Source organism: Nycticebus coucang, chromosome 21 (assembly GCF_027406575.1).
Source record: "Nycticebus coucang isolate mNycCou1 chromosome 21, mNycCou1.pri, whole genome shotgun sequence".
In the NCBI taxonomy this organism is placed as follows: Eukaryota; Metazoa; Chordata; class Mammalia; order Primates; family Lorisidae; genus Nycticebus; species Nycticebus coucang.
Genome location: NC_069800.1, coordinates 13,540,773 through 13,563,702, shown reverse-complemented (window position 1 = coordinate 13,563,702; position 22,930 = coordinate 13,540,773). Strand labels below are relative to the sequence as shown.

Genomic DNA, 22,930 nt, shown 5'->3' with positions numbered 1-22,930 from the left:
TCACCTTGTAAAACTGATTGAGTTTGTGTGAACTCTGAAGGGTGAGAGGAAAGGAAACGACGATATGCGGTGAAAGTGGCAAAGGTACCAGGCCCCCAGGCCCGCCCGGCCATTTGCAAGTTTTCCAGCGCGGCGGCTAGGTTATATGTCCGGTCTTCCACGTCGCCCCGCCCCCGCACGGCGCGGCGCCCGCCCACCACGGCGCCCCGCCCCCGCCCCGCCCCCTGCAGGAGTCGTGAGCGGTGTTTACCCGCGGTGCATGGTGGGGCAGGCTCCTCAGACGCCGGGGCACAAGGGCTACCCTGAGGCGACGCGGCCGGGGTGCGGCGCCGAGGCTGGCAGTATGAGCCACATTCGTGCCTTTTCCGAGCACCTGGCGAGCCCCGACTACTACGAGAGGCTGGACCACCTCCGGGACGGGCTGCGGGACAGGTACGGCCACCAGGGGAGGGCGCGGGGAGTCGGCCGGCGCCCAGGGTTCCCCGGAGGCCCCGGTCCGTTCCCGACGCCCCTCAACTCCCCGTGGGGCCTGGAGGACCGTTTACTAGAGACGCCCGCAGTGTTGGGAGCCGGCGTGGAGCGAGGGCTCCCCCGGAACAGCCCTAAAGCCGGGCCTCCGGCTGGAGGAGGCAGCTGCGTCGCTGAATTTGCCCGGAGGTGAAAGTGGGAGTTTTCCTGCCTGTGACTGTCCGTCACGTCTTGCGAATTTCTCTGGTGCCTTTCTTCGCGTCTACTCCCTACTCTTCAGATTTTCAGCCCACCTCGACAGCTGCACTGCATCAGTAACGACAGGTCTTAAAACGGGAGGGTGGGAGAGAGAGAGTTTGTCAAATATATGCCCTATTTAAAGGCAGGAGACTTTTTTTTTTTTGGAAGCTGGGGCTGGCTAGATTTCCAGAGAGAGAGGTTCAACTTCCAAAGGTTTCATGATGCTTTTGATTAAGACATGAAAGATGGGAACCACTGAAAACAGCGAGTGCATAAAAAGAGAAAATTATAAAGCAATTTACTGTAAATAACCGCATGAAGATAAGTTGTTGGATCTCTTATTTAGCTGCTAAATTAACTGGGGTTGAAAATCTCATTAGTTGACAAGAAAGGAAATAGATTTTTGAATCACTTGATAATGACTTAAAAGTTGCAGAATCATCTTGGTGAACAGGAGTGCTGTGTGTATGTGTGACAATTCTAAAATGATAATAATTACTTGGAAGGTAAAAGCAGAAGTAAGTAATTTTGAAAAGGAATTACATTAAAGTAAGCTAGATTTCATTTTTGTCAAATATTTATAGAGCATGTACAACAGGCTTCTTTAACTATCCTCATCATATTTTACCTCTTCCCCTTTTCTACGGTACCAATGCTCACTATGTCAGAGACTTCTTCATCTCTAACTTAAAACAAAAAAAAAATCTCTTCCTGTAGAGGCTTTTGTGTTCCAACCCATTCCCTAACTTTTGTGACCCTCAGCATTCTTACAGCACTCTAGATGTTGACTTCCTTGACTGGCTGTTTGCCTAGGATGAGAATTCTAGGAGAGCAGGAACCATACCCAACTGGATCTTTAGCTGGAAATAGAGTACCTATGTTAAAGGAGGTGCTTAATAAATATTAGTTGAATGGAAGAAATCCCAAAGTCAACCTTGGTAATGTCTAGAAGTTATGAATGTCTTATACAGAACCCAGTAGCAACACATTGTCACTAAATAATGACCATTTTTCCGGTCAACCAGGAAAAATGAATCATCTGATATTTCCAAGATGGTGTTAAGTGTCTGCAAATACCTGATAATTAACAGACAAGACATGTGCTCTGTGCTTAGGTTTTCTTTTTGTTTTTTTATTAAATCATAACTGTATACATTGATATGATCATGGGGCATCATACATTCGCTTCATAGACCATTTGACACATTTTCATCACAATGGTTAACATAGCCTTCCTGGCATTATCTCATTTACTGTGCCAAAACATTTACATTCTACATTTACCAAGTTTCGCAAATACCCCTGTAAGATGCACCACAGGTATGATCCCACCGATCCCCCTCCCTCTACCCACCACCCTGTGCTTAGGTTTTCTTAAAGTGCATTCTGGCTCCGTTAGAAGAGTGGCTTGCTTACTCCAAGACTTTAGTTATTTGTGTCTCTTGACTTAGCCCAAGTCCTGATTTTAAAATGTTACTGTTTTAAATGATATTCTTTATGAACCAAGTTAATTGTGAGTTTTTATTTTTGCTTCCTGTGCCAGGAACACCTAGCTGTTTATAGTCCTTATGGTGTAATAACTGTGTAATGATGGCATACTTTATGATTAACATTTATTGCTTTAATTATTAAACAAGGTGAAGCTGTTGAAATTATGTAAGGAGTTTGATTTCAAATTTTATAGTTCTGCATTTGGAGATTTCAAATTCATGGTTCTGCATTTGGAGATTTGTTTTATTTTTTAAGTCAGTACAAATCTGTTGCTGTGTGTATTCTTTTTTTATTTTAAGAATCCATAACTAACTCTAATTAATGCATCTTACGTAATTATAGAAGCGAATAATTTTACAGAGAAAAGTGAGCAGGAGCATGGAAACCTGGATTCTTCCATGAATAATCGTGTGACCTTGAGGATGTTGCTTGACCTCTCTGAACCTTGATTCTTCACCAGAACAGTTTTTGTTTTTCTCTCTGCTAGAAATGAGAGAAAATCGACCTTGAAGTAAAGAAAAAAAAAAAAGTTGAAAGCTATAGTTTTGCAAAGTAATGTGTAAGGAATATTATTGTCTGCATTCAATTTGAGTGTTTGGTTATGCCTTTAAAAAAAAAAAAACATGAAAAATAATCCCAGTGACCACAGGACCCACTATCTCCTAAAATTCCAGAGTCATTTTAGAGATTGCATCCCTGTGTCGTCACAGCTGGTTGATCAATTTAGAACTTCTGGAAAGTGGGAGATTTATCATAAAAAACAAACAAAAAAACCTTAGCTTCTCTCAGTCTTTTTAGAAGTGGTCATTGCAATGTTAGCTGGTCAAATAACCAGGCCTTGCCATTGTAACCAGGGTAATTTTATAGTGTGAATGTTTTTCTATGTGAATATAGCATTTTCTATGCTCTGTGGTAACAGTCAGTGGAGTGACTTGTTAAAGTGTGTATAGTGCCCACAGGCATGGTAGCAACATGTAAGTGGAACTGACTCTTACAATTATAAAAAAAAAATCCCTTTAAAAGACCCATTAACCAGTTCCAAAATTTTTTAATGCCCATATTGATTCAGGGTGAGATATAATAGTCTAGAAATTGACACTGAGATATTATATAAAGCTGAAGATGGTAGAGAATTGTGGTATTGAGACAAATTGTGGCTTAAAAGGAGAAAACTCAGTCGTATCACAACCACTCAGCTGTGTAAAACTTTGAAAGGTCCAGGTGTAGGGTGCAGGTGACTGGATGCATGGATTGTAGGTAAGCATCCCAGGGCTGGGCATTTCAAAGTTCTGAAATAGAGACTTGTAGGAATTGCAGGGTGATCCTACTAATAAGGTTTTCTCTGGCTTTTCATTAGTTATTAAAACTCTGGTTTTAAGTCTTAAATTTAAAATAGTTATGAAGGACTTAGCATTCAGAGTCACTGCAGCATGGATAAGGGTTTGGAAATGGGCCTGTGTTGAAGAGTTAACAAGATTAGCACCATTCTGCCCGAACAAGAAGGCCAAAGGGTATTTGATTGTGGGGTTTTTTTCTTATGAAGTGTTAGATAAAGAAATATGAGCAGCGGATGTCATCTATTGACAGAACAAAGAAGCTTTACATTCATTACTAAAAAGAACTGGCTGCTTGTCTCTTTCAAAGAGACAGTGCTCATTATTCACTAGAGGTCCTAGATGAATTTTAAAAGTTATTTAAAATATTTTTTAAAGTTATTTTAAATTAAGTTCCAGCTTACAGAAAAGTTGCAAATGCAGAATAATGACTTCCAATATTCCCCTCACCCAGATTTCTCAAACATTTTATTGTATTTATATTCTCTCTATCTAAAATTATTAGTTTTTTTCTGAACCATTGGAGAAGTACAGATATGATGTGGCGCATCACTCCAAAACTTCCATTGCATATCTCCAAAAAGCAAGGATGTTCTTGTTCATAATCACCATACAACCCTCCCTATCAGGAATTCAACCTTGATACACTAGTCCACAGACATCCATCAGATTTTAGCAGCAGCTATCTTGTTTAGGTTTGTTTTGAGACACAGTCTTACTCAGTTGCCCTGGGGTAGAGTGCCCTGGCATCATAGCTCTTAGCTATGATGTCAAACTATAACAAAATCTTGGGCTTAAGCAGCCCTCTTGCCTCAGCCTCCCAAGAAGTTGGGACTACAGGCACCTGCCACTGACACTGGGCTAGTTTTTTCTATTTTTAGTAGAGACAGGGTCTCGCTCTTGCTCAGGCTGGTCTTGAACACCTGAGATCAATGGATCCATGCGTCTCAGCCTCCTAGAGTGCTAGGATTACAGGTGTGAGCCACCATCTTAACAATGTCTTTTTTTCTTTCTGGTCTGAGGTGTCATCTGGAACCCAGGTTGCATTTGGTTGCCATGTCTCTTCAGTCTCCCTCTGGAACAATTCCTCAGTCTTTTCCTGTCTTTTAGGTTCCTGACAATTTCATAGTACAGCTTTCATACATGAGTGTCCAACCTGCAGCCACATGCAGATTATTTGAGGCCTGTTTTGCTTATATATAGTGCTAGATATCATAATGCAAAAAGTATGCATGGACTTTTTTTTGCTCATTAGCCTTTGTTAGTGTTTGTGTATTTAATACGTAGCCCAACAAAACTCTGTGTTCCCATTGCATGGCAGAAGAGAAAAAAAGGTTGGACACACCTGTGAAGGTGACTCTCCAGCTGGATCTGTCTGATGGTTCTTTATCCCCAGACTCCAGTCTTGGTTTCTTGTCAGGAATACCACAGAAATGAAACATTAAATTGGGATATGGTGTCATAGTAAAAGGTCTTTCTATTCTCATAATTTAATGTCAAAGCCCATACTATCCATTCATTCATTCTTCATGATCTAATTACCCAATTGGTCATTAAGCCTTAGAAGGGAAAAAAGTAACTTATAAATTATATTTCTAACATGGAAGCAATTATACCTTTCCTTCAGTTCTAAATTCAGTCTTTTTTTTTTTTTTTTGAGACAGAGTCTTACTATGACGCCCCTCAGTAGAGTGCTGTGGTGTCACAGCTCACAGCAACCTCAAACTCCTGGGCTTAAGCAGTTCTCTTCCCTCAGCCTCTCAAGTAGCTGGAACTATAGGTGCCTGCTATTTTTTGTTGTTGTTGTAGTTGTCATTGTTGTTTTAGCAGGCCTGGGCCAGTTTCCAACCTGCCAGCCCCAGCGTATGTGGCCAGTGCTGTAATCACTGAGCATGGGTGCTGAGCCCTAAATTCAGTCTTATTAATGAGAAAGTATCTGTGTGAAGCTATTAGTTAAAAATGTATATGTTTACTATTATTTTTCCTTTTTAACATAAATGTACTCCACTAAGGAATAGGTCATATTCCCCAAGCAAAGATTCTGTATTTGGATTTTGGACCCCATTTTTCCATTAAAAGAATTTTGGTTAAATGGTAGTTTCCACTTAACATTATGCTAAAGAAAGAAAACTTACTTAGCTTATAATGTAGCTAACAGTAACTTTTGGTAGAATTTTTTAGAAAGTTATCTGAAGGAAAACAGAAATTAACAAGAGCTCACAAATGGAATGTGAGGCCAGTCCTTCTTGCTCAGGAAGCCAGCCTGAGATCACCATCTTTTGGAGCCCTACATTTGTTTCACAGTCTTTCGTTTAGTATCCTCTTAAATGTAATGTGGCTTCTCTTTCATCCTTTACTGAATATTAATTTAGATTAGCAATTTGGCTTTGGTTAGGTGGGATTGAAGAAAATGGTGGTGGTCAGATGAAACCCTCTGTGGTTAAACCTCCCAAGGACTCTTGTTGGGACAGACCAGCTTCCCATTCAGCACATTATCCCACAGCCTCTTGGCTTTGGGGGCTGCCACAGTTTTCCCTACCTCTTGCACAGTTTAGGTGTGGAATAAAACAGCCTTTCTCGTCTAGCTTACCTGAGTATCACAGGTTAAGCATGTCTTCACTGGTAGTAGCTTTAGGGAAGTATCAGTCAGTGACAAACAATGGCAACATTACAAAGTTATAAAAATTTACAGCCAGTCCTTGAATTACAAACATCTGACTTACATACAACCTATACTTAAAAACAAAGGTTATTACAGTTAGTAAGTCAATGTACCTGTTCCAGCTTACATACAAAATCAGTTCAAGAACAAACCTACAGAACTATCTTGTTCATAACCCTGGAACTCCCTGTACCCCAAATTTGAAGTGATAATGTTAGGAGACTTGGTCTTCATCAAATGTGAGCCCAGGTTTATTTTTTAGAGGCTTTTTCTTCTTTTTATTTTTTATTTTGTGGCCGGGGCTGGGTTTGAACCCACCACCTCCTGTATATGGGTCCAGTGCCCTACTCCTTTGAGCCACAGGTGCCACTCTAGAGGCTTTTTCTTAATCCATCTGCTTGGCCTATGCCTGGGCTTGTTTGGTTGGTAATAGAGCAAGCTGCCAGTCTTTAATCCAAGTTTTGGAGGCCTTGTGTCTAGACCTGGTGGGATCCCTACTGCTCAAAGGTGACCCAGAAAAGTCTGACCATGTTACATTTTGTATACTTAACTTGTTTATTGTGTGTCCTTCCCCCAGGACTTTGGCTGTCTTGTTTACTATGTTGGTTTCCAGGCCTAGAATGTGCCTGGCTGGGTGCTGGCTTACTCAGTGAATGAACCTCTTCCTATTGCATTTCCTATTTGTTTTGGGAAAAGATTCTTTTGCCTAATATTGGGGTTCATTTTGTTTTTTAGGCTTCCCTGATAACTGGTATTTTTATGTCTTCATTCCACATGACCTTGGCATTTTCTTGGGAGATCAGAGAAGCATGCTTACAAACATGATTTTGAAGGCGAGCATGGTCTAAATACAACTGTTACTTATTAATGTAATTATTTATAAAATGTTTTCTTTCTATATTATAGTGAAAAGAAGAGATTGGACCTAGAAAAGAAATTTTATGAGTATAATCAGTCTGATACATTCAGGTAAGAAATGACAGTGGTGACAATTTCAAGCCAATTTTCGTATATTAATCAAAAATTAATACCATTATTGGGATCCTTTTACCATTATCCTATGTTTAGTGTATAATGATTTGAAGTAAAAATGGAATTTAATATAATCACTATCAAGTTGAGAATAAATTTGGTTAAAATTATTATAGTACAAGATATTTTTATTATTTGGTATTTGTGTTATTTCAGTAATCTGTTTTGCTTAAATATCTTACAATAAGACATATTATGGTCTTATCTTTTTGGTCACAATTTAAACATATTGAGTATGTGTAACAATTAAGTCATTATTAACTATAGCTGATCTTTCAACAAATTGCTGTAGGTATGGTTAGCTGCTATTTCTTTTCTTCATGGATATATCAGAATGACGGTTAAACTTTAAGCAGTGGATAATGTACTGTACATGTTACTCTTTTTAGGTTACTTGCCTTACTATTAAGAGAAGGCTTTTAATATCTTAATTTCTATTTTATAAAAACTGAACCTTATCCTTAACCCAAATATATGGCATTACCTTCAAAGATTATTCATATGTATATGAAGAATTTCTGGCTTTGTTAGTATTCAATTTGCACTTTATTCATGTTACACTGTGAGAAATGAAACGCTCTCATCCAGAAGAGAAAGAAGCCAAGAATACTTTAAAACAATATTACTTATCAGGTCCATTTATTTCCTTATCTTTAAAACTATTCTTTGGTTTTAAAATTTAAGGTATTTCCAATGTTTCCAGTTAAGATAGACAGCCATATGTCTCTAGCAGTGATGAATGAGAGGGAAATATCTTGTTTTGTTTCTGGAAGAAATAGCAGCATTGTGGATGCCATGGCCTCTGGAGTGGGCCCAAGTCTGAGAGTATCCATGGCAGTTGCCATTTTTCTAGCCCATGGCAAAAAGTGCAGAAAACAGGATGTAGACTACTCATGCAGCCTGTTCTTGGACAGCTTCCTGGCATAATGGTGGTGGAAGGGAGGAGTGTGAGAGAATAATGGGTACCTTTATTAAGTTTGCTGAGTTGGAACTCAGAATATGATTTGCCAAGAATAGGCTCTCTCAGACTGCCTGTAGGATAAAACCAAAACTGTCTAACACGGCTGCTGAAACCTGTATCCCCCAGGAGGCAGTCTGACATGGGGCCTGTGTATAGGTGATAGTTTATTTGAGAAAGTGAACACATTCAGCAATAGAGCAGGGCTGGGGAAAATGAGGTAGGAGCTATTCTCTGTCATGGGCATTGGTGGCTCCATCCCTGCAGACCTGCAGAGGAGCCTTCTAAGGAGCAGTGTAGGCACTTCTCCACACAAGTGTCCACCCAAGTGAAGGATGGGGGGATTGCATTCCTGCTGGCTTCTGACCCCCACTGGTATGGCAGCCCCACAGGGAGTTAACTCCTCACATACAGGCTTTCCTTGCTGCAAACTCAGAAAAGTAGCCCTGAGAAGGCAAGATACCAAGTGCAGTGCAGGCAGAAGCAGATACTATGGGGTTCTTCACTTAGAGCAGGTTGCTGTAGCTGTGGCTGGTAAAAGAAAGGTGGGCCAGCAGGATGTGAGGTGGCATGAGAAGGATCTGGTGTGGCAGCCCACCAGACTCTTCATTTTCTGCTCCCCATTTAATGTTCATCATCACTACCTCTTTTCAGCCTTCCCTTAAAATTCTGCACTGACACTTCAGCTTCTTAGAATCTTTTGTGATAGCGTAAGCATGTAGGCTCTGTTGCCAGGTGCCTCAATTCACTCTGAGTCTCTCACCACTCTTATTCCTGTGACCTTGTGAGGCAATTACTTCAAAATTCTGTACCTTCATTTCTTCATCTGTCTACTGGGAATAATAGTAATTATGAGAACTCTATGAGTTTATACATATAGCTACTCAAAGCAGTATCTGATGTAGAGCAAGCATCAGTTATTACTTCTGTTTTTGTCAGTGTCTTTGTTCTTATGCCTTTGAACTTTCTGACATGCTATTTCCCTGCTCTGGAATGTTTTTCCCCGGTCTTTTATTCTTACATTCCCCAACTTTGATGAGCTCTTCTTCATCTTTCAGGTCTCAGCTAAAAAATTATTTTTACTGGGAAGGCTTTCCTGACCCCTTCAACTAGGTCAGAGTGCTAAGTACTTTTTAGATTCCCTCATAGCATTCATCACATTGTATTTACTTAATTGTTTGTTTTCCCTGTTGACCTTAGGTGAAAGCTTTCATATTCAGTGTGCTAAATATGTGAATGATTGCATGGATAGATAAAGGACTTAACTTGTGTGGTCAGCTTTGAAGGTTAATGTGGTAGCAGGAATGGAACTACAATTTGGATGCGGAAGGCATATTGTACCTACTCTGGTTAGACACAGCTAACAGCTTTATTAAGTGCCTGAGTGTGAAAGACAATTTGTTAGCCTCTATGTCCACTACTGTTGCCTGTATTAGAAGTGTAGACCTGGGCAGCAATAAAACTAGTCTTAAATTTTTTGTTCAGAAAGAAAAATGGAGACAGTCAACCATAGACAAAGCATAGAATTATTAATTTGATAAAGACCTACTTGAAAATTGTTGGGTTAGAAGTTTTAAGGCCTGTTCTTGAGCAGTTTTGGACATCTCCAGCATTTTTGCAAATCTGTGGTTTTGAGGACTCTTTTTTTGTGGTTTTTTAACCTATTTTTGCTTGATGGGAAAGTATTAAACAATTTATTAAGCTGACAATAGACATGCTGCATAACAGATACTCCTCTATGGGTTAAATGCTTGTAATAAAGAAAGAATTAGCAGTGTTGGTATCTTAACAATAGTGAGCTGTACAGCTTGACTACCCTGTACGTCTTCTGAAATCAGTCTTTGGATAAGCGCCTCTAAATGTTTGTTAACAGTATGAGTAGATTTACAGACGTATTTAACAAATAATTTTTATATTATCCAAATGAGTCCTTTTTTTGTGCTTTAAATTTCAAACTTTCTTAATTTTGTAGATTGTGATTTATAGTTTTATACAATTTCCATATGAGCAGATACTTTTGAAATTGTCATATGTAAGAATGCTAATGGGCTATTTATTTGAACATGGCCACAGAGATACTGTTCTTGAAGTCACATTTAATTTTGAGAAATAAATCTATATAAATCTTTACTGTGTGAATGTGATAAGGTAGCCTTGTATACATTTCTCAGAAGTTATGCCTACACATAGCCAGTGTGATACCTCAGTGGTACTAATTAATTTTCTCTTTCCAAAAATGTATATACGTTCTGTCCTTTGGGTTTCAGTGATTTGGGGAAAATATCTTAGACTTCATTGTCTCATTAACAATTTTGTCAAAGAAAATTCTCCTGCTTAGGTTTGTCAAAGTCTAATTCCATTGTTTAAAAATCTGCTTTTATTTTTCTAGAGTTAAGCTAAAATATGTGAAACTAAAGAAATACCTAAAGGAAATATGTGAATCTGAAAAGAAAGCTCGTATTCGAAACCAAGAATATTTAAAGCGATTTGAGCGTGTCCAAGCTCATGTTGGAAACTTTACCACAAATACAGAGAAGCTTCAAAAACTAAAGGTGACATCTTGTTTTGTATTTTGTTTTATTTGTTTGTTTGCTTGTTTGTTTTTTTTTGTTTGTTTGTTTTTTTGTGTGGTTTTTGGCCAGGGGTGGGTTTGAACCCACCACCTCCGGCATATGAGACCGGCGCCCTACTCCTTGAGCCACAGGTGCCGCCCTGCTTGTTTGTTTTTTGAGATGGAGACTCGTTATGTTGTCCAGGCTAGACTTGAACTCCTAGACTCAAGCAGTCCTCCTGCATCAGCCTCCCAAGTAGCTGGGACTATAGGTGCATGCTACTATTCCTGGCTTATGTTACCTTTTTTTGCTAAAATTGGAACTGATATGCAGTGAATTTCAGATCAGTGGTGCTCACTAATGTTTAGTTCATACAATAAGATTAAGTATCAACTTTCCCTGTGAATTATTGTATGGCTAAATTTGATCAGAGAACTTGAAATTGCATTTTCTAAGTTCCCTTCTTTAGTTGAGGAATTAATATAACAGGCAAATTCGCTCACCATTGCTTGGTACAGTGTCTGACGTATGGTATTTGTTGGCTGAATGAATTTGAGCAGCATTAGGGCTCACTCTAGAAACTGCTTCCCTCTTTAAAGGTTTCTTTTTCTGAGGCTCCTCTGTCTGGTCAAACAGTGCATTGGGAGACAATGAGGGGTAGAACTGTCTCTGAGGAGTTTGCTTTGATGCCTCGCAACCCAGAGTGACTGCTCTTTGCAGCCCTCTCTGATTCTGACACATCCTTTCCCTTGAGATACTCCACCAGCTATGCCAAGCATGAAGGGCCAGCAGCAAGGCCTTTCCCTCACTGTTTGCACTGTCAGGTGTTATTGCTCTAGTTAACCCAATTGGTAGGGGAGCAGTTGGCAGCAGTTTCCCCCTTTTTTTGGTTCTAGTTGTTTTCTACACAGCCTTTTCTTGTGAAATTTTCAAATACACAGAAAAATTAAAATAATTATTATCACAAACATATATTCTCCTTAGATGCAACAGTTGTAACTATTTTGCTGTATTTGCTACATGGGTGTAAATTTTTTTCCTGAACCATTGGAAGTCTGCAGGCATCATGACCCTTCTTACCTAAGCCACATAAGCATGGATCTCCTAAGTGCAAGGACAGTCTCCCACATAATCATACCATTATCCCATCTAAGAAAATTAAAGACTGTCCCATAATATCATTTAATATCCAGCCCATATTCAGATTTCCCCAGTTCTCCAGTAAAGTTGTTTATTTTTCCAGACCAGGAGCCAACTAGAGTTCACATATTATTTGGTTTTGTAGTTACTGTTTACTATGCCTTTTTTAGCCTCTTTTAGTTTCTTACCACTCCTCTTTTTTCAATGATATTGGCTGTTTTGAAAAAGACAAGTAAGTTGTAGAATGAGCCACATTCTGAACTTGAGATGTCATTTAATTTGTGGAGCATCTCCCTATATTTCTTGTGAATGCAGTCTAGCTTTCCGCTGCCCAATAGAACTTACTGTAGTATTAAAACTGTTCTGTATTCAGCTGGTACTGTCTTAACACAATAGTCACTAGCCATATGTGGTGATTGAGCAATTAAAATGTTGCTTGTGACACTGAGGACTGAATTTTTAATTTTATCAATTTAGATTAATTTAAATGCAAATAATCACAGCTGAGATTATATTTTTAAGTGCATCCCATTTGGAGCCCGTGATGTCAGGTAGCCCTACTTGAGTGAGGCTGACTTTGAGCCCTTGGTTAAAATGGTGATCTCGAGATGTCGCGATTGTAAATTAGTAGATATTTATGGAGTGAAGGTTTGGCATTATAGGAATATTGTGTTCCTTGGTGGCCAAACCTAAAGATTTTAGGACCCATTGATGAGCTTTGCCTGAATTAGTTACAACATAGGTTGTAATTTTCTGTTTTATCTTCTATTAACTGGCTTTCTTCCCTAATAAAGAGTTATTTTCCTTCTTTACCTTTTTTCTATCTTTTTTTTTTTTTTTTTTAAGCTGATGGCAAGCACCTAGTATTCCCTGGCCATCTCTTATTCAAATAATAACCAGGCCTAACCCTGCTTAGCTTCCAAGATTAGACATGATCAGGTGCATTCAGGTTGGTATAGATGTAGACTTTCTTTCTTAAGTATCACAATGGAATTGGGAGTTTTGTTTATTCCATATGTTATCAGTTATTGTTATGGTAATTATTCTTTTCTTTGTTCCTGCTGTCTTAAATTTAGCCAGTGGGAGTCTCTTCAAATGGGCTTCTGTGTCCTCTTCAAATGGGCTTCTGTGTCCTTTGGATTCTGAGCCTTCTTTGTTTGGATGTATAAACTGTGCCAGGTTTACCCTATATTTTCCCTCCCTCAGTTGTGGAATTAGCCTTTTATCCAAGGAGCTATGGTTCCTTTTGATAGGGAAGGATATTTAGAGACCAAGATCGATGTGCTCAAGCGATAGCAACTTTCAGCACTCCAGTTTTTCTTTTTTCAAGTAAAATGCTTCAAGTTCAAAAAAAAGTTGTCCTTATCAACGTTGTAAACCACTTTCCAAAGATTTCATAGAGAAAACTAAACCGGTGGACAAAATAAGGAATTTTACTTTCCCAATATAATGAAGGAAAATGTCTTCTCGTTTTCGTATTGGGATTTTTGTTTAATTACTAGTTTCTTTTTTTCTTTTTTTTTTAATTTTTTTATTAAATCATAACTGTATATAATGATATGATTATGGGGCATCATACACTCACTACATAAACCATTTGACACATTTTTATCACAGTGGTTAACATAGCCTTTCTGGCATTATCTCAGTTACTGTGCCAAAACATTTACATTCTACATTTACCAAGTTTCGCAAATACCCCTGTAATATGCACCACAGGTGTGATCCCACCGATTCCCCTCCCTCCACCCACCTCCCCCTTAATTACTAGTTTCTTATTATAACCAAATGTGGGAAGAAGAAATTTGAAAGGAAGATTCATCTTTTGTATGTATTTTTATACTAGAGCATTAGTCATATTTACTACGATGTTAAAAAAAACTCGTATGATAAGTTGCTAAAGAATATCAGCCTGGGGACCATGTTAAAGAAAAGCATGGCAAACTACATAGGAATCTGAAAAGCTTTCTTCACAAACATGGCTCAAAATTATATAGATGTTCCTTTGTTGAGTTTTGGATAAAGAATGCCTTTAAAAAAATTCTGCTAATGGGGCGGCGTCTATGGCTCAAAGGAGTGGGGTGCTGGCCCCATATGCCAGAGGTGGTGGGTTCAAACCCAGCCCTGGCCAAAAACTGCAAAAAAAAATAAAATAAAATAAATTCTGCTAATGGTACTAAAGAGCAGGTCCTGTAACTATAGTTGGGAAGGATGTGAGTTCCATGGAGAACTGTATGACAGTCATATTAAGTCCCAAGCCAATGCTTGTGTGTGCCCAGAAATCCAGATGGCAATGTCAGAAAGCAGCCAGTGATCCATTTAGCTCAGCAGGCTGCATGAGAAGCTGAATTTCAGTGTAGGGGATGACTGTCTCTGGCGTCTTCCATCTCTTTCTATTTCTTCCTTTTGCATCAGTGTCCAGCTGTGGCCTTAGGTACATGCCAGAATCACTTGCTTCCCCTTCACGGTGTCCCAGTCAGGTAACAGATCTCCTTTGTTAACTGACCCCCATTAAGTCTAGGAGCAAGATGTTCACAATTCGTTGCTCACACACCCCAAAATGCCAGGATATTTCTCCTTGAATAGAATATAATTAATATATAATAACTATAGTATATATAATATATTATAAATGAACTTCGTGATGGTAGAATTCTAGAAAGTGAAACAAAGTAAGGCAGTGTGGGAGAAGGGGGGATTTTGCCCAGATTATGCCAAGTCAATCTCTCCTTTGTAGGGGTGGGCTGGGTCCACCTTATTCTATACTATTAAAATTTTTAAAAATAGACTAAACATGAAGACACTCTCATCTTATTTTATGAGTCATAATACTTTATTGGGGGGTCTATAATAATTTTTAGGATTTGTTTTTTAGAATAATGTGAAGGTACAACTAGGTCACAATATTTGAATTTCTTAGGCAGAGTCCCTCTTGTAGTTTTGTCCCACATACCAGAAAGTATGCCACGTACGCCCACATTTTGCCCAGAAGGTATGCCACATACCCCTACATTGTATCCATTAAGCAGGAGCACCCCAGATCCCCCCTTCCTCCCCGCCCTCATTTTCCCTGCCCCCATCTTGAATTGAAATGAGTTTCTCTCTTCTCTGAGTGTGAATTAGATCATCTACTGCAGCAGTTCTCAACCTGTGGATTGAGACCCACAGGAACTGTATTAAAGGGCCGTGACATTAGGAAGGTTGAGAACCACTGATCTACTGCCTTCGTATTAGTATTGAGTATGTTGGATATGTGCTTTGCCATTTTTGTGATACTTTATTGAGAAGAATGTATTTCAACTCCATCCAGATTAATATAAAACATGTGAAGTCACCATCTTTTTAATGGATAAATAGTATCCTTGATATACATACGGCACGGTTTTTTAATCCGTTCTTGAGTTGATAGGCATTTAGGTGTTTTTCAAGTCTTGGTGATTATAAATGGAGCTGCAATAAACAATCTAGTGCAAATAAAAATGTCTTTGTGATAAAAGGATTTTTTTTTTTCTTCTGAGTAGTGGGATTACAGGGTCAAATGGAAGATCTAATTTGAGTTCTTTGAGGATTCTTCATACTTCTTTATAAAGCTTCTGTATTAGTTTGCAGTCCCACCAACAGTGTAAAATTGCTCCCTTCTCTTCACATCCGTGCCAGCACCTGCAACTTGAGGTAAAAGATTAGATGTGGTCTAATCTTACTGGGGTTAGCTGATATCTCAGGGTGGTTTTGATTTGCATTTCTCTGTTGACTAGGGATGGAACATTTCTCATATGTTTGTTAGCCATTCATCGGTCATCCTCAGAGAAGGTTCTGTTTATGTCTCTTGCCCAGTGATAGATGGGATTGTTAGCTCTTTTTATTGTTGATTAATTTGAATTCTTTATAGAACCTAATTATCAAACCTTTGTCAGATTCATAACATACAAATATCTTTTCCCATTCTGAATGTTGTCTACTTGCTTTATTTGTTATGTCCTTAGCTGTGCAGAAGCTTTTCAGTTTAATTAAGTCCTATTTGTTTATTGTTTTTGTTGGGATTGCCACTGAAGTCATCTTCATAAAATCTTTCCCCTGGCCAACATCCTCAAGAGTTTTTCCTGTACTTTTAGGATTTTTATCATTTCATGTCTTAGATTTAAATCTTTTATCCATCTCGAGTGAATTTTTGTAAGTGGTGAAAGGTTTTATAAGTGGTAACCAGTTTTAGTCTTTTACATGTGGTTACAGTTCTCCCAGCACCATTTATTGAATAAGGATGCTTTTCTATGCTTTTGTTTGGTTTCTCAAAGATCAGATGGCTGTAAGAGACTGGTTTCATTGGTTTTTTTATTAGGTTCCAAATGTCTACATCTCTATTTTGTGCCAATACCATGCTGTTTTGATCACTGTGGACTGATAATACAGCTTATAATACAGCCTAAGGCCTGTGAGGGTGATACCTCCAGCTTTGTTTTTATCAGTAATAATTGCCTTGTCTATACAGGTTTTTTTTCTGGTTTCATACAAAACAAACAACTGTTTTTTCCAGCTCTTCAAAGTATGATGTTGGTATTTTAATGGGGATTACATTGAATCTGTACATTACTTTGGGAAGTATAGACATTTTAACAGTGTTGACTCTTCCCAGCCAGGAACATGGTATGCTCTTCCATTTCTTAATGTCTTCTTCTTTCTTTTCTTAGGGTTTCATAATTCTCTTTGTAAAGATCTTCACCTCTTTTGTGAGGTATATGCCTAGGTATTTCATTTTCTTTGAAGCTACTATGAAGGGAATTATATCATTGACTAGCTTCTTGACTTGGCTGTTATTGGCATATACAAAGGCTACTAATTTGTGGACATTTATTTTATACCCTGAGACATTATTTTATATATATATATATATTTTTTTTTTTTTTATTGTTGGGGATTCATTGAGGGTACAATAAGCCAGGTTATATATTCTAATCACTTCCAGGCATTTTGTGGTTGAGTCTCTGGAGTTCTCTAAGTATAAGATCATATCATGTGGCGGAGGAGAGTTTGGCCTCCTCCTTCTCCATTAGAATGCCCTTCATGTCCTTCTCTCACCTGATAGCATTGGCCATATCAATAGAAGCAAAAACAAAGACCATACGATCCTCTCGATAGATGTAGAAAATGTATTTGATAAAATTCAGCATCCTTTTCTAACAAGAACTTAAGAGTATGGACATAGTTGACACGTTTGTTAAACTGATTAAAGCCATCTGTGACAAACACACAGCTAACATCATACTGAATGTAGTAAAACTGAAAGGTTTTCCAATTTTTAGGACTTTCAAGGATGTTCATCTGTTACACAGTTTTGAAAATGCTGTGTTGCATCTATACTGCTATTTGTCATTTGGATAACAAAGCAGAATAAACTCAGTTCAAGAATGTAAATATTAGTATCATTGCTGTGAGGATTGGGCCTTTTTCTCCCTCATTCTGCCCCCCTCCATCTTGCATTAGCTGCTTTTGGAGAGGGGGCCTCAGTGTGTCCTAAGTTAGAGCGGTTTTCTTTAGGTGCCCATTGTCCTTGTCTCATGTTGGGTTCTCCCCAAAGCAGACCCCTGAGATGAGGATTCACCTGTAAATGGTTTATTTGGGATGAAGGAACACAGTGGGCTAGTGGGGAGGGGAGCTAAGGAGAGGATAGGGTGTATTCTTAAGCCACCCTCCACAGTAGGCCACTGGAACCTAATTCTACGGGAGACTGGCAAAGTGATTTGAAGCATTTGGTGTATGTGTACAGCAGCTCCTTAGCAGCACTGATTGAAGACTGATGGGCGAGGGTGCAGATGGTAGGGAATTAACTGTGTGCTCCTGTGGGCAGAGCAGCCTCCCTGGTGCTGAGAAGCTTTAAGTATAGAGCCCTGAGAACTTAGGAGTACCCAGAAATGTCCTAAGGCCATGTGTAGAGCATTGCAAGCATCTGCTTTAGCTTCCCTCGTGGCAGCAGAGGCAGGCAATGGGGCTAGTGTGTCAAGACATTCGGCGAGGGGCTCCATTCTGGATAAGAGACATCATCTGGTTTTGGCCTGAAGTGTTGGCCCAGGCTTTTCAGGGCAAAGCCTAGACAGTGATCTCTGCTTTCATACTACTGCCCAGCCTCAACCTATGACTCCCCTGATGAAGGGGAGGGCAAATTCTTTCTCTCTCACACACAAATGCACAGATAGGTGCACGTTCTCTTCCTGATCTGTCCTCTTCCATCTTTTCCCTCCCTCCCCATCTCTCCTGTTGCTCCCCTCCCTGTTCCTGTCTCTCCTTACCTCCAAATCTCCCCACCCATCTCCTCCAAATTCTCTAATTCTTCCCACTGTCTCTCTGCATCTTTATCTTTGTACACATGCACTCACACAGTCTCATATTCACACTCACGTGTACCCACAGTACTTTAAACATGCTGAACAATTTGCATTTGCTTTGAAAGTACCACATTATCTCATGCCTCTTTCAATTAGAAGGCCTTTCTCCCTCTGCCCTGCCTTAGGTCTGTGTCATAATTATCTCAGTAAGCACTTCCTGCGTGGCATTATAATTGTTTATGCGTCTGTTTTCCCACTTCACTGTGAGCTCCTTGTCTTATTATTTCAATGCTCTCAGTATCTGACCCAGAATGTGGCACATAATAAGCACCCAGTAAGCATTGAGACTCCCCCCCTTGAGTTCAGGCACTCAGTAAGCATTGAAACTTCCCCTTTGACTGAAAATTCATTCTTCCATAATTTTTGTCTTTTTCTCTTACAGAACATGAACATGTATGTGAGAACTAATGCGATATTGATTATACCCTATGTTAGACCTTCCCAGGAAGCATTTGTATTTGATAGCAGAGGCATTCTGAAGATACAGTCATTACTTAAAGATGTGATTCTCTTTGAAAATGTAATCATTAGGTTACATGTGCCTATAGGGGATAAAATTTGAGAGCAAATCTTTTGAGCTCTCACTCTATTTCTACTAAGCATTATGACAGACACTGTGGGCGCGTCACAACTTCAGGCTCCTGGAGGACAGCCTGTAGCAAATTCCATTTTTTATCAACCACAATGTCTTGCCTATTAATATGTATTAGTTGAATACAGAAATTCCTTATATCCTTGGTAAAAGTTAACCATCTTAGAGGAAGCATACATATTGAAAAAAATAGGGGAAGAGAAAACACTGCTTAGGGCCACCTCTCATATTCACCTGAGGATCAAATTGGCCAATTTATGTAACTCTCTGTCCCCATTTCCTTCACTCTAGTTTGAGGAGGCAGGGCTAGCCAATCTTCAGTCTGTGTCTGTTCAGTTCAATTATTCATTTATTCTGTAACTTGAGAATTAATTCCACAATCCTGAAGATGAAGGAAAAAAGGAAGCCTATGGGGAAAAAGGTAGTGGTGGCACTTTGTGAGGGAGGGAAAATTGACCCGGTGAATGTGTGAATACAGAAGGAGGAAGCGAATGGAAAATAGGACATGTTGTAAGCATGGTGAGAGATCTCAGAGACCTGAAACATATGCTAAAAACTCCATCTCCTCTTCCCATGACCCCAGATCGTTGTTCACAGATTCCAGTGACATAGGTGAAATGAATTGTTTGTGCTTAGTGAGGAGGTGAATGGGAAGGGCCTCCCAAATGTGGGTGGGCCTCACCAAGCCAGTGCCATGAAGCAGCACCGTAACAGAACAAGTCACCTCGTGGATTAACTTGTGATCTTGGGTTTTTAAAAACAGATTTCCCAGGGATGAAGGGGGAGGGTAAGGGTTTCAGAACAGGAGAGGTGGTTTCCATGACACAAGTAGACCCCACAGAGCACCGTGGGAATCCCCTGTCCCCCAGGAGGTAGATTTGATGAGTAATAACCAAATGTTTCATTTGTAAAAATAAAAGGCAAAGAAAGAAACTGAAATGTTTTTAAAATGGAAATTCATTGTCCTGGGGATGCCAAAGTTACAGTTTGTATCAGTCATCAATTTATCATAGAATCTCTCTGATTTCAAAGTACATTGTACAGTTTCCACTTACATCATTAATTTATAAAAATAAAAATATACAAAATTTATAAATTAATTTATAAATATAAAAATATATAAATTTATTTGTGACTTGAGAATTAACTCTGCAATCCTGAAGATGAATGAAAAAAGGAAGCCTATGGGGGAAAAGGTAGTGGGTAATAATAATATTCATCACAAAATCAAACTTGGTTCAGAAAAATTTTCAAATGTATTGAGAACAATGTAAAGAGAGCTTTTCAACTACTTTTCTTACTGTTCTTTAAGAAGCCAGAAGCCTTTATGTATTTATCTCATCCTTTTTCCTTCAGCAGAATGAATTGAATAAAACTCACGTATTTCCCTAAAAACATGCTCTGCCTTTGAAAGGTGTGGCTCTGATACGGTCACATAAATGAGGGAATCAGGTACAGTGCCCATCGATGTCAAAGAGCATTAGAAAACATTTGTAGTCACAGGAAGAAAGATTTTTACTAACCTGTAAATATATACATATAATTACAGGTTAGTTAAAAATTCTTTTTTTTTTTATTAAATCATAGCTGTGTGTATTAATCAATCATGGGGTACAATGTGCCAGTTTTATATACAATTTGAAACATTTTCATCAAACTGGTTAACATAGCCTTCATGGCATTTTCTTAGTTATTGTGTTCAGACATTTATATTCTGTATTTAATAAGAATTTTTAGTTCTCTTTTTTAAAGATACTTCTCCTTGGAATATATCGAGTATTCCTATTTAAAGCTCTTTGGGTTAAAAATTAAGCATCTCTAAGTTCAAAGGAATAGATACAGAACAGAGAAATATGTATCGTAGATATCTTCATAATTGCCTTATTTCTTTATCTTTTCTTAGTTTATTTTATTATTTTATGATTTATACCAGCCTTTTACATTTTTTATTTAATTAGGTATCTGTTTAGAATCATTACTACCATCTATCATGTTAATAGCATTCTGCTAGAGAAAAAAAATCTCTGTTGCTAAAAATGAGACAGTATATAAGACCTTTTAAAATACTTTGTGGGAAACATTAGTTTTGGTTATTATTGCTTGTTCAGTTTTTGTGTGTCAAAGCTCAGGCCTATTTTGTGTTCAGATTGAGAACTAAGGAAACATCTTTCTAATTTCATTATCTCATAGGTGTTTCTAATTGCAGTGCATAACTGCCTAATTTAGAAAATGTTCTAATACTTATCTTTGATAGATCACAATCAGTGACTTTTTTAAGGCTTTATTACTAATGTACTGAATCAAAGTGCTTTTTTGTGCCTTGCTTTTAAGAAAAAGTCGTTTTATGATTGAATCACTTTTGCCAATTATAGTGTGATAACGCAGACACCTTCATGTAGTTATTAGTGCTATAGCAGACTTGATTCTTAGAGTACTCATCATTGATGCCTATGGTATGTTTTTATCCATAGAAAATGGAATTTGTTTTAAGGAGATAATCTAGCAAATAAAACACTCTATCAGGACCGTGATATTATGTAGATATCAAATAGATAGGAAATCAGTAGGGTTAAGTTTTTCCCCTTTATTTAGGACAAAAGTTTTCAAAGGAAACACTGTCTAATGTATTTTTTCATAATAAAGTAACTATTTTCATAATAGCATAATGAAATCTCAAGCTATTAATATATGTATATATATGTACACACATGTATATAAAGGTTTTATTCTCTAATTGATAAAAGACTAAGTAAAAGTCCATCAAGCCTTACTTTATTTAAAAATGTATAGTATCTTATAGAGTTCAACTTTTAATATGTGTTATTCATGAGATGTCTATTTTCTTTCTTTTTGTGATTTTTGGCCGGGGCTGGGTTTGAACCCGCCACCTCTGGCATATGGGACCAGCGCCCTACTCCTTGAGCCACAGGCGCCGCCCGAGATGTCTATTTTCTAAATAAATTGAATTTCTTGACAACATCAGCTTTTACTTTCTACTTCACCATTACCTTTATGTTATAAAGACTGAAGGTATAGACAGATGCTAGTTGTAATAATATTCATCACAAAATCAAACTTTGTTTATATTTAGATGGAATATGAGACTCATATTAAGAAGATGCAGTTACTCTCACAAGATAGCCTAGGAAAAAAAAAGGAACTAAAGGATGAAGACCAAGAAAAGGTAATAAATTAAAATGATAAACTTACGCTAATAGGGGATTTCTGCATGTTCATATTTTAAGATATTGTTTTAACTAAAATTATCTTGTTACAAAGATCTTTTTGATTTTTTTTTTAAGATCTTTTTGATTAAACCTTAAGTGATTATTTGAAGATTTTGCTGATAGAGCATTGCTTTAATAGCTAATTTAATTAAATTTGCTGACAGGCTGTCATATCACTTCAGGGTTAAAAGATAAACTCCAAAGAAAACCTAGGTGTTGTTAGTAGGTAAAATTGTGTTTTTCTAAATCATTCTTTCTAGATGCTTTTTTCTTAGTTTGAGAAATGTTTTAAATGAAAAGTAAACAAAATGTGACATTTTGATTCTTTTCCTTTGTATATATGATTTTGTACATTTTAACCTTTTCACAGAGAAAGTGGAAAGAAAAGATTGCATATCTAAGGAACAGACAAAAAGATCGGCAAGGAATACTTAAATAAATTCTGCTATGTATCTGCTGTAATGCAGTCTTCTAATCCTTCTGCCTATCTCCATATAAATGATTCTGTTCAAGACCATAGATGTTTTCTTCACTAAAAGCAGTAAAGCTCTTTTAGATGAAATGTCTAAAAACATCTTGTAATAACTTGGAGCATGCTGGCAAGAGTAGTCACTTGTGACTATGTGTGAAACCCCCTCAGCCAGTTGATATTGTAATAAGCAGAAATGGTAGCATCACTCCATTATTCAGAAAAGCCAACAGCGTGCTTGTTCCTTAGGCTGCAGCATTCATTAAGAAAAGCTTACTGGGCTGAAAGCTGGAAACAGATGATAACGGGATATGATTTTCATATTTAATGCTTTCCTTGGAAGAGTATGTGTGCTACAGATTGATAGAAGAATCAACTGCTACTTTAC

At 38.1% G+C, this 22,930-nt stretch overlaps 1 protein-coding gene across 10 annotated transcripts in view; it reads left to right on the top strand.

Annotated features, from left to right (window-relative positions):
- The first annotated feature begins 250 nt into the window (after positions 1-250).
- The window catches only part of KIZ (kizuna centrosomal protein), a 153,209-nt gene continuing 130,529 nt past the window's right edge, over positions 251-22,930 (top strand). For 9 of the 10 annotated variants that reach the window (XR_008376530.1, XR_008376531.1, XM_053574110.1 and 6 more), the window contains exons 1-4: positions 251-432; positions 7,102-7,164; positions 10,575-10,737; positions 21,938-22,030. Coding sequence is in view for 8 of the 10 variants with exons in the window: in XM_053574110.1 (XP_053430085.1) it covers positions 260-432; positions 7,102-7,164; positions 10,575-10,737; positions 21,938-22,030 (492 nt within the window). In the remaining 2 variants the exon portion in view is untranslated. The remainder of the gene's footprint in view (positions 433-7,101; positions 7,165-10,574; positions 10,738-21,937; positions 22,031-22,930) is intronic. The other variant, XM_053574111.1, reaches the window with a different exon arrangement.